At 43.1% G+C, this 12,994-nt stretch overlaps 1 protein-coding gene across 16 annotated transcripts in view; it reads left to right on the top strand.

Annotated features, from left to right (window-relative positions):
• The window catches only part of Camta (Calmodulin-binding transcription activator), a 195,506-nt gene that overhangs the window by 41,549 nt on the left and 140,963 nt on the right, over positions 1–12,994 (top strand). For 14 of the 16 annotated variants that reach the window (XR_010575787.1, XM_065497364.1, XM_065497361.1 and 11 more), the window contains exon 2: positions 3,395–3,477. The exons of the other annotated variants lie outside the window; for them this stretch is intronic. Coding sequence is in view for 13 of the 14 variants with exons in the window: in XM_065497364.1 (XP_065353436.1) it covers positions 3,405–3,477 (73 nt within the window). In the remaining variant the exon portion in view is untranslated. The remainder of the gene's footprint in view (positions 1–3,394; positions 3,478–12,994) is intronic. 16 annotated transcript variants of the gene reach the window in all.

The raw sequence follows: 12,994 nt of genomic DNA, 5'->3' as shown, positions 1-12,994 counted from the left end.
GTCACACATAAAGATAAAGGAGCACTTTTATTGTTTAGCTCTGAACCGTGCCGTATCAATTAGGCTTTGTCTCGTAAAACTTCCACGCCAGATGTTCCGGGATGTGGCAACCACTGACTTGGAATTATTTCGGACTCCACATCTGACAAGGTCCATAAACCTTTGAAGGAACTCAAAATGCCACTCAAACAGGTGCTGTTTAATTTTATAAAGGGTTGAAAATCATTGCTATTTAGGGACCGCCTTAATTCTGTGTTGTGAAATATTGATTTAAAAAAAAATCTAGTGTGGAAGCAGAAATTCCCTTAGAATATTATTTCTTTCGCTCTAAAAATAATTGTAGAGTTTCAAAAAATATTTTTCCGATGCGATGCAAACAGCGGCCGTGGAACTTTGCTGGAGTATACCTGGAACTTCTTTCCATACCTGGCGCACGCACAAAAAGAGCGACACTTTACGAGGGCAATTCAGCTACACTCCTCGTAGACTGTCTGAGGCCTTTCAGTGAGGTCCTCTAGAGCGTCTGTCACATCTGCACCCTTTTTGATGCCCCGGGAGCATCGGGAAAGAGGGCGAGAGAGCCTACAGCGGCCGCAATCCATCAGATGATTGGCTTCGAGAAATAATCCTTTTTATGCCGCGCGTATATACGCTGACGTCTTGGCTGAGCAAGATGAACAGCGGAACGCAACTCGGGGTCGGAACGAATTATCAGATAGCCGGACAAGTGTAGGGCGGGCGATATTTGAATAATCTGTCGCGAAACAAGACAGAGACGCGGACTGACACGCAAGCCGCCACGCTACAGCCAGGGTCGGACTGGCCCCGAGTTGATGAAACACAAAGTGGATACATCAGGCAGGGAATTTCTATTTAATCCCTAATCACAAAATGATGTTACAAAATTTTGTTTGTCTGAAAACCTCGTGGATTTTCGATTAATTGTGGACTTGGAATATAGCACCGGGATCCGGATTCACGCGACAGTCAGATATGGCGTCTAGTAGAATACGGCGGGAAAGTTACAAACGTAAAATGAAATTGGCTTGGAAAATTTATCATGAAAATACCTCCAGCACAATGAATATTTTTGTTGTTATTTCTTTACTAACAGCTGATTAGCCCAGTAATTGGCGAATCGACCGTTAGATGGCACACCAACCTAATGAGAATGTAACAAAATACGCGGGAATGAAATTATTTTGTCGGCACGCCTCTTTTTCGGCACTTCTGATTGGCCGCTGGACTGTCTCCTGATTGGCCTCCATTATTTCGACGCCATATTGACTTCTGACCGGCGGGAACCAACACAGATCGCAACCAGGAATATAGCATTTCCCCAAAGTTGCATGGTTAGCCAGTCCGTATCCGTATCCGCTCGGATGGAGCTGATTAAATTAAGGCAATCTTTTCCAGCGGACACGCATGGCAGAGGAAGCAGGGGATTAGTTTCTTTTGATACGAATGAGAGCCAAATATATGCAAAGAGGTCTCAAAAATTCATATACGCGCGGCAGATTTTAAGCTGGCAGCAGCAGCTCACAACATATGTTAAATATAAAGAAAATCCTCGCCAATTTCTTTAGGGCTAACACCCTGGGCCGCAATTGCACGAAACTGCTGCTGCTGCTGCACATAGAGTCGGGCTAGAAGTCTAGTTTCGGCGGCGCTCTTTTAAGTAGGCGCTCGTCTCGGGGTCTAATCCTTACTTTTGCGAGTTCTGAAACGACCCCCAGGCACGATACATGCGGTTTGTGTGTGTAGCACTTTTTGAGGTCCGCGCCTGCTGCTCGGAAACAGAATACAGCTGACGTCAAAAGTGGTGCTCTAAACCGTCGCCTAGTCGCACGCCTACATACAGATACGAAAACCCTTTTCTTTTATTTTCCGCCCTCCACGAACGCACGACACAGGCGAAAAATGGAAACTGCATCATCTCGTCGGCAGTTCTGGAAATTAAATCCGCCTGCCGGCTGGTGAGCATCTCAATTGATTGCGTTTCAAGGGACGCAAAGTCGACCTTCGACCGAAAGTCGCGTTTGAAATTGCTCTATCTGCCGTGCAGAGGATAAATTTGAAATTCTAAAAGTTTAATGTTTCTCGTAGTAAAACAAGCGAGCAGACAAAGCGAATAAATATTACAGCGTACTTGGGGTGTGCCGCCACGATGCGAATTATCACAATGAACGCGATTTTATTACCTGGAGTATAAAAATGTACTTAAAATTATGATTATTGCTGCACTACACAGAGTGTACATGTATAGTAACTAGTTGTGCGCGCTGCCGCCGTTATTTGATTGCACATGTATTCGTTCTGCTCATGCACACACATACATTATTCCTAACGTGTATTCGCGTACACACTGGGGAGAGGCCGTTTTCGGCGCGCTAGCAAAATATCGTCGCCAGCCATGCATCCCGGCCGCCAGCCACTCGCGTATAAAAAGTTATAAAATAATATTTTTGCTGCCCGCTGCCTAAAATTTATATTTATTTTACGTGTTCCCATACTTGATCTCATATAATATGTACCGCCATATTTCTATTTTTACAGCAATACACTAATAAAATATAACTTTGGAATATCTCTCACATGCAACATATCTCTCCTCTTTGGATAAAACGCTGCAATTTTCTTCTATTCCCGCGTGAATTATTAGGCGCGTGGACGAGCGGCAGAAAGAGAAAATGGAACTGGAAATTTAGGGGCCGGTTGTAAATGCTGCGCAAAATCTTTGCGCGCCGAGAACGGCGGGCGCTCTTCGTACGAAATACATAAAACGCGCGACTGCTCATCACGTAGCCGGATAAATCGAAGCGAGAAATCAACAATTTCAAAAGCAACTGAAGTGCCCAACACGAAAAAATGACCACAATCGCCTGAAGAGCAATTGTAAATTCGGGGTTTTTGTGTTTCTGTTGGAATTTGTGTGGCTGCTCTACTCTTTTAACGTTGATAAAGGATAACAAGTGAGCACATGCCTACCATAGAACACGTGGACGCGTGCTATAATATGTTATACTACGCTCGCCGCCGCCGCCGCCAACGCCGCCGCCACGGTTGTATAATACTTTATGTGGGGCATGCAATTAAATAATGGCTTTTTACTTTATAATGTATTATTGTCGCGCGAGTTCTAACTTTCAGCGGTAATGAGGTTTAATTTAACGTGCGATAAGAGCGTAAAGTGACCTCAAATTTATTACCGCTGAATCATATAATACAATATGTGGGCATTGAAGCATTTGCAACACTTTCTATTATATGCTTTTCGTCAACTCTTATCATAATCTACGTTGAAGAACACGATAAGATAAGCGTTTCTTTTTGTGATAAAACGTCAGCCTTTTTGTTGCGGTTTAATCTACATACCAGTCAATATTTTGTTTAGTGCCGTAAAGATGTCCAATGTTTGGAAGCCGAATCCGGAGCTGGTAGCCCTCGTGTTCGGGACGCATTTCATTGCCGTCAAAAGTAAGTGCTTGTTTTTGTTTGTTTCGTTTTTCAATCCTTCTCTACGGGTTTTTTACATTTTACAATTTCGAATAAATGCCATGCGTTTCACGGTGGACGCTTGAAAATGAAAATGCTTTTGACAACCAACTTTATCGTGACTGATGATTGGAATCGCACTCTTTTAGTAAAAGGCAGTGCTTATTACTTATTACACTCGCACGGTTTAACTTCAATGTCGGACGTATGTGCAAAATTTATATGTTGCCTTAATTAACGAGGCGAAAATTACATAATTATCTGCTTCGAATTTTAATGGAATTGTTAATCCAGTCATTCAGTGCTGTTTTATTTCAATGATTTATATTAAAAAATATAAATTCTTCTCATTTTATTTGAATTGACCGGTTGCATAAACCCTTAGTTATTGAAGCCGCCAACAGATGGCGCAACCACAGACTTTCTTAAAAATTTTGTTTTAAGCGGTTTTAAGGCATTTCCGCTTCGATTTCAGACTCAATCTAGCTATTTTGCTTGTTTTAATTAATTTGCTTTTTTTGACGTGCTGAAAACCAAAATCGGTTCAGCCATTCGCCGTAGAAACGTTAGCAAAGACTTTTTTATTTCAAAAAATAGTTTTTCACGATTCTACGGCGATTGGCTGAACCGATTTTGGTTTTCAGCTCGTCTAAAAATAGCAAATTAATTGAATAATGCACAGTAGTTAGATTGAGTCTGAAATCGCAGCGGAGTGCCTTAAAATAGAAAGTCTACGGTGGCGCCATCTGTTGGCGGCTTCGAACACTTAGGGTTTATGCAACTGGCGAATTGACATGCAGATTTTCATGTGCAACAAGAAAAATCCAAATTGGGGATCTACAACAACCATTACTCATTTCAAACCATCCTAACGTATCGAATTGAACAAAATTATCGGTGCATCAATTTTTGCAGTGACAATTTGAAGCTTTTGACCGTGGAAAAGCTCAATTTTTGAGTCTGGACCCAGACGCAGACACGCATATAACGCCCATAAAGTTTTTCCAGAGCTTCAATTGAGAAAGTTCTTTAACCAAATTCCGCACTGGGTCAAAAGTGAATGGTTTTCTGTGAAAGTAATCAAAGCCGAAACGCACAATTACATTCGATATGAATTATTATCGCGCGAACGTAGCTCGGCGCAGCGCGGAGATTCGCGGCGAGATATATGGTTTTACAGCAAAAGTGCTGTCACTCGCAATTAACTATTCCCGCCAGTAAAAGTCAGAGCTTGTTGTCCGATGTAATAATTCTGCTTGATTAACTGGCTCGCAATGTGCACGCGGGGGATAAGGGAAATTTAACAAATTTTATTAAACGTCTGGCTGGATTTTACGACTTGCTGCTGCAGCCAGCGGCGAGCACAGTTAGCTACATTCATAAAAATTAATAATTTCATCATAAAACCTCGGATAATGTAATCGCAGCTCTGGTAATAATTTCAATTTATTCGCTCGGCGGCTCTTTTTTCACTCGCTCTCCAAGAGACAAAGCGGCTTATCACTCTTTGTCTGCTCGCGTTGCTTTCTGGCCGGATTTATCAACACCCTGTGTGCGCGAGCGTGTGTGTGTGTTTTTATCCCCGCTCGGCCGTGTGTACAGAATAATTGAAATGAAGCACGCCGGCGTGTGTTATTGCATGCTTATTCCCCGTATATAAGCATAATTCGAGCCGCTGGCAATAATGGTGGTAAAAATTCGTGCCATAAAGCAGCCGACCGCGAATGAAAATGGGAAACGCTATGTAATTATGGTAAGACCGGCTTGATTTATACGCCGGATAAATTGAGCGCCCGCCGGCCGGCCTTGTGCGGATGCACGTACCGAAAAATATGACTGCGTGTACTTCATTAAAGCCTCTGTCACTCACAAAACGCACATGTGTGCAACTTGCCACTGGACAAATTTTACTTTCCCGGATTTGCCTCGGTCGCTGTCACACAGCAAATTATCGCGTGCGATTTCAAACTCGGATAATGTCAGCGGAATGTTGACGTCTTGCTTATGGTTGACAAATTATTTTGACTGACGTGAATGTGTTGAAATTGCACGCCCTCTTTTGGCCAGCACGTGATTTGGGAAATGCTTATTGTTGGACAAAATCATTAATTTGTTTGTATAACGTGAAGAAATGGTATTAAAATGTTTAAAAAAATCATAAAAAATATTATTACATAATATATTGTCAGGCCTGAGTATGAATTATTACGTGGTTTTGGGTCTCTGACTGATTAAAAGAGATTAATTAAACTTAAGTGATTAAAATACTCATTATCATTTAACAGTCCGTCGTCTCAATTCCAGGGAAGATCTCATTTATAAATTTATGATAAACAGCCTTAACCCTCATTCTAATGAATTGTAAAATTCGCAGAAATCTAAATTAGCGTTTACTGACAGAGGCAAAAATGTTTTCCCCCCAACCAACTGCTCACACGTTGAAATATCCTGCTAAGTAAGAAAAAGTTTTATCGCATGCAGCAATTCTCTCTTCTACTTTTATTATCCTTTCCGTGTACAGTTCAAACATGGCTTTTTTGCTGGAAAAAGTGCACCACGAGCGGCACCTGGAGACGAATTAGGCCAATTAAATTATCTCACGAGCGGAGTCACTTGATTACAAATAATAACGTTACACGCGATTTCCTGCAAGTAATGGCGTCATAAAAATGCGATTCAGAGCCTCGTTTCGCTGCTTCATTCGCCTGGCACCAGCGGCGCATCCTTTGGCTCTTCAACTCGCTTGCAACTACGCCGGGATTGTTTTAGATTTTTCTCTGTTCGCTCCATCCAGGCAACTCTTGTTTATTTTCAATTCCGCTGGTTCGAGTGAATTTGTTGATTAGCAGTCTGATCACGTGTTTGATTAACGGCAGTAGTTTCCCCTTGGCCTTTTTACGTGTTTATTTTAATTATGAAAATATAATTCAGTTAGTTGATTAATGTAAAACTGAAAATAAAAAAAGACTGTGACACGTGAATGGTCTAGTTGCTTAATTCGATCATGTTAGACACATATTGAGAAGTTCTTGTATACGTTTGACGTTTTGCAAGCACAGCTGGCCAACGTCCGAACGTGTCTGGACATTTTGTGAAAATAACAAAAAAAAAAGCTAGCTGGAAGTGCTCCGATCATCAGAAAAAGTGGGTCATATCTCTCATTCCACCATTGCATTTTGCTTCTTGCAGCGGGCGCAAAGTTTTTCTGTCAGAATCGGCTGGAAGATCAATTCATCTCCCGGCCAGCTAGCAGCGTGGCCATCCAATAAAGTGCATATCAAAAGAAATCTGCATTTTTCCGTTGGAGTTGTTCAGAAACATCAAAAAATCATTGGCTGTCTGCTCGGGGTGCCAGTGATTTATGGGCGCGGCACGGCATTTGCATTTGAGCACGGAAAATAAGCAGGCGACACCTCATCTGCACACAAGCCGTGCGGCGTGTGCTCAATTTTACTGCCGGTCACCGATGGATATTGGAGCGAAATGCTCCCTGGCCGTCAGTGTAGGGCCACCACTTTTTTATGATCCCACCTGACAGATAATGGGCCACATGGCCCATTCCAAGGAGGTGCCGACACAAACCAACAATAAAAGCAGCGGCTGGCTGGCTGGTTTGCTATTTGCTACACACCGCTCGTCTCATTAAAATTGATTAAAAACACCTGATAGCCGGCCTGTCGGACGACGTTTTCATTTTTGCCGGCCCACGTCGTATGCAATATTGAAATAATTCAGCAGGGCCAAGTTTATTACGCGCCCAAGAGCACCTGATACTGGGGCCGGGGGCGATGCATAAAATACGAGGCGGGCATTACTTTTTCACGGCGCGCGCGTTTGGAAAAGAAAGGACATGTGCGAGAGCCGGCAATGTGTCACCAGAGTCCAATAACGCGCCGCGCGCGCATTTCCGTATGTATGAACAGCGAGGGGCGCGCGATAAAAAATGCATGCACCCGACTTGGATTTTGTTGTACTTACAGCTACCAAGTGTGCAACTCACGACGCCCGAATAGACTCCTAACGCCGACATTACCATTCCGCGAATAATAATCATAACGGCGCCAGCTAAATTTTTATTCGAACTCGGCGGAGAGCGAGAAAAAGACGCGGAGCAAAAAAAAGACGCGCAAGCGAGCGAGCGGCGGCGCCTCGTGAAATTTAACGCGCTTTTTAAATATACACAAGCAACGGCGCCTAATAACAATGAATATGGAATTAAATGTGCCACTTTCATCGATGCTCGGCCAACCCCTTCAGGGAGCGCCTCCCTTCCATTCCCTGCTCGCTCTCTCTCTCCGCACGTCTGCGATGGCAAGGCGAATAATGTAATATTTAAATGTTATTGTCGCTGCTCCTCCGCTCTCTCAGCTGATGCATATGGCCCTCAGGTGTAAATTGGTCCTCTGATTGCAGCCAATATCGCCCAATTGACCCCATTGCCTTTGCCACCGACTCGCAATGAGTTCCAGGCATGCATTTGCAAGTGAGTAATGTGCTCGAGCCCGCACAGATTGAAGGCGTGCCTACAGTGAATGTGTGTTCCACAGAGGAAACGAGATTTAAATTACTCTCGCCAGCGATTGCTACCTTCCTGCTCGTACAGTTCAATAATTGAGATTACATTCATAATGTTAAACGTCATAAAAGTAAAACTGCAATGTAAAATTATTAAAATTCGTCAACAAACGATTATCCAAACTGAATAAAGTTTTCAAGGACTGGATAATTTGTTGTCTTGATGAATAATTTTTTTACGCTTCTAAAAAAAAGTCTTTAAAACTCTTGTACAGAAGAAAGCTCTTTTATAGCAACACCTTTTGCAGAGTGGACATGAAATCTATCACACGAAAACATTGTTAAACGCTTTTAAAATTAATGCAAAGAGACGTGGAACCTGGAAAATTAAAATGGTCCAAACCTTGTGGTAAATCTTAAAAGTTTTACCGTTTTTCTAGCACATGAACAGATAAAAGTAAAAAAATCGATAGTTGAATAAGCTTTTTCCCTAGAATTGTTTGGGAAATCTTCTCACAAATGAATCATTGAGACTTTTAGGATGGAAAACTGGAAAACTCGTAAAATTTTCACTCACATTGATATACGCGCTACAAAATTGAATAAGCGCTGCAAGGACGAAAAGAACAAAAGCCGACTGGCAACATCCATCCATTCTAGGAGCTTGGCGTACGCATTTTGCGGCGACGGCCAAGCAGTGGACAGAGGCCGCGCACGCAAGGAGCTCGCACTCGCAGACTCCGACTGTCTGCTGGAGCGGCGCGAGGAAGAAGTGAAACACACAAACGCCATTAACCCCTTCTAGCAGCGCCGTATATCATCGTGTTTATGGGCAGCAAGAAGGAAGATTGCTCTCGTATGGTCAAATCGTCATCGCCGTTGTTAGTTGTTGCTACTCGCAGCGGCGGCGGCGGCGGCAGTTTGTAGCATGCAAAAAGCCAGAACACGCATGAATATATATATCCCTCTCGCGACGACAGCAACCAACACCCCCTCCTCCTGCAACCACCCCCGAAACATTCTCGTGCGATATTAAATAAATTTGTGAGACACGCAAAATGTGCACAGCGCGGCGGTCTCGCTCAAGGAAATATAATTTATGCCGTTTACCCCACGAAAATCGTTTTAATTATGCGCCGCGCCATTAGCAAACCGCAGCTCTACTCGCGCGATTTCTTATTAACGGTGTACGCGCGTATACGCACACATAATACACATGCAGGCCCGCTCTTTGCTTCCAAACGTATGTAATGAAATGCGGTTTTGAAATTTCAAGACGAGTCAAAACCGCAACAACTATTATCTTAATTTTGCTCTAAATAATGGGGGAAAATAATCCTAACTGTCCAGTTGTTTCTTTTCTCTGGATTTTATTTTGAATTAATTTTGCCACACTACACAAGTATTTGAAAATCCGAGGGAATTATTTAAACTAAAAAATAAACGTACTTTGATGATTTTCGGCTGATCATAGACACATTCTTTCACTTTATTTTTGTCCTATTCAAATTTGAAAATTTTTAGGAGCTGTGGATCATTCTAAAAATATATTCCAAGTGCATGTTTGCTAAAAAGCATTCAACAAAAACGATTATGTTAATTTCACGGCCACCAGAACTAATTAAAACAGTTCAACTCCTTTATCATAATCCATTTTCTCTTGTTATCTACAAAACAAACGATTTTCCATGTTTAATTTATGTACGAGCAGCTGCGTTGAATCAAACGATAACCATCCTATTTGATTGAATGTTCCAAACACAATCTTGGGCTTCTCATTACAACAAACATAGTGTATTGCAAGGAGAGCTCGCGACTTGCGTTCCCAGCGAGATATTTCCGCCCTCCACGTGGGCATAACAATCAAAGCGGTGCACACGAAGCCAAGTTCTCATAAAGCGAGCTCAAAGACAGGCAGTTGCAATGATTCTGGGTCAATTGCGCTCGTTGTGTGTTTCGTATCATGCCAGGCGCACGATATCAGCATGCTGGCCAGAGATAATGGCTCAAAATTAATTTCAATGCACTTGAAAAAAATGTATCTGCTTTCTTTTTGCCGACTCGACTCTTTTATCTCTGCACCCCGTGCATTTGCCAGCAGCCAGCGCACAAAGCGGACGAGCTCTTGAAAAATTACTCGCTCAAGAAAAATGTAAACATTGGCAGAGATCAAAGCTGAATTACTCTACGTACGAATGCTTGGCTCTGACTGACTGGCTGGCTCGTTCGTTGGCTGCTTTTCCAGCAAGCTCACCAGCAGCTCCAGCAGACGTTTGAGTAATGAAATTATTCCCTTATCCGCCGAAAATTGATCAATCTCATTATGCTGAGGGTCCGAGAGGGAAACCGGCCGCGCCGTAAATAAGAAATTTGTGTGGAAATGGATAGTTTAGTGCCGATTTGAAAATGAAATGTGACTGCTTGAAGGCAATCGCCAAACAAAATAAACTTTTATTCGAGATAGCGAGCAGGACAATTGCTGTCTATGAGTGTTTTGATTTTTCTCCATTCCTCGTGCCCCGCCTCCGACCGATTTTTCTTATGTTTTTTTTTCGGTCGGTTCGGCCGTAAGCAAGAAAGGTCAATGGTATCTTTGGAAAGGACACCAATTTCGCCGCTATCTGCCCCGCACAATCTTATTAATGCGGTCGACCAGTAGGCAGGCAGGCAGGCCGGGCGAACACAATAATTTTCTGTCCATTTGGCTAATTTATGTGACTCTGCCACGTAGCGAGCGGAATACCAAACACAAAACACACAGGACGTGTCTCTTTTACTGGCCCTAAATATATTTAAAAATTATTCCAGCCGCGCGCAATATATTTTTTCGACAAAAAGGGTCTGGGCGGGCGGACGAGGGCGGAAAATCCTTGCAATATACTCTCTGGTTGGTTGGTTGGATGGCTCGGCCGCCTACACACATTATTATAATGCAAGGGATTCCTTTTGTTTGCAGCGAGATGTGCGCGGGTACCTAGCCGTACGTACACTCTCATTTCAATCGTTCCTCGGGGAGCTATCCGCGAAATAAGTTTTCCTCTACTAACCTGCTTCCTCTCCACTCTTGCAGGGATGCTCGTTCGCGCGCGGCATGTGTGCACACACACACACGCGCGCGCGCTTATTTATGAATTTTTCCACCTGCCAAGACGCATCTCGCGCGAGAGTTACGAGCCGAGCAAAAAAGATGCGTGTCTCACGGAACCGAGGAAAAATAATTCAACGGGTCGCCGGGGAGTCGACGCAATTAGCAAACTTTGGCCATCAGCGAAATATGTCACAGATTCCTCGGCTGACACCCAAAATTTATTCCCTCTCCCTTTTAACGGCTTCTTCCTCTGCTAATTAAAAATTGAGAAGAATGAAACTTACTTTTTTCTTCTGTTTTCGCTGCGATTATTGATAAAGTACGCGCCAGGGGGAAAAGTTTCCTCAGTTTTGTAGCCGACGCCATAAATTTACCCTGCTGAGCGTACTAAATTAACCCGTTCCATTTTGCAGGCGATGATAAAGGAGATTGATATTTTATGGCCCGACGGTATGCAATTTCAGATATGGGGTTTCAATTATTTTTTTCCTCCCGAATAAAGACTAAATCACGTCACCGTGCGCCTATAGCGCGCAGCCTAAGACAATAATCTAGATTTTTGTGAATGTGATACATTGGATAGGGTTGCACACTTCTTTTTATTACTCGTCAAGTCAATATTAGCAAAGTCATTAATAACTGGCTACGTGTAAGAGACAATTGAAGAGCAGGATTAGGTCTGCACTGTAGGTTCAAGCGTGTTAGCAATCAATTTGTTTAAAGGCCCGCCTCTGAAGTTAGCCGGCATAATAGCTGCGGGGGGCGCAAAAAGGGCGGTCGGGCTCGAAAGGACATGATGTAATAACAAGGCCATCAAGCAAGCAAAGATACACTGTGATTAATCTTCTTCCCCTCTGGCTGGCCGGTCTTGTGTATATGGTGCTCACACTGTGTGGAAATAATTTGACGCAGACGCTGGCTGGCTGGCTGGCTGGCTTCTGGCCTACGTAGGCAGCGGTCTAAATATATGCATAAATACAAAACCACATGCATACACACGTACGTAGCTATCTCTACATAATGAACGCGCGCGGCGGCGGCAGCGGCGGCGGCGGACCCAACACCAGAACACAAGGCACACACACACACACACACACACAATGCCCGGCGCAAGAAACATTGCGGTGTTTTTTGGCCCTCTCGTGCAAAGTTTAACTTCAATTAATTATGCATAATAGTCGTATGGGTCGGCCGTGAAATATTTAAGGTGCGGCCGCAGGATTAAATTTATTTAGCGGGCGAGAGAGATTGCGAATCAGATTGGTTTGACACAGCCCCCGAGACCGTCCCGAGCCAAGCGCGCGTGTAATCGTCAAATTGATGCAGACATGTGTGCAGAATGAGAATTATGACGTGGCGCGTGTAATTTTAATTGCCACTTGGTGTGTCGTCGCGATTGTACCGCGAGAGCTCGTCGGGCGAAAAGACTCCGACTGGGGAGAGTTGTATGAGCCCCTTGCTTGCGATTATTGACGCTGGCGGCTGCGCGATGTGTCTAGATTGATCTTGATTGCGACTTTCTTATTTTGGGGGTGATCCCTTAGGAACATCTCTTATGATTAGAGGATAAGGTGACAATGTATTTGTTAAAAATCGAATTGTTTGAAAAAAAATCATAGGAACAATTTTTTTCATTTCAATTGGTCGCAAAAGTGAATAAATTATTAAAAATGTCAAAATGTATCACACGTTCTTGTAATGAACACTAGAAAACACACTAAAATGCAGCAACCCATGCAGAAGATTTTTAAATTTCGGTTGTTAAAAACAATTAGACTTCAACCATGGAAAAAAAAAATCTTCGACCCTAAAAACAAAATAAAATTCAAGATCATAACAATTGCACTTCTGGTTATATGTAAATAAATTACTGACAATGCTGAAATATTGGAATTT

This window comes from Cloeon dipterum, chromosome 1 (genome assembly GCF_949628265.1).
Source record: "Cloeon dipterum chromosome 1, ieCloDipt1.1, whole genome shotgun sequence".
NCBI lineage: Eukaryota > Metazoa > Arthropoda > Insecta > Ephemeroptera > Baetidae > Cloeon > Cloeon dipterum.
This window is presented reverse-complemented; position numbering and strand designations above follow the sequence as displayed.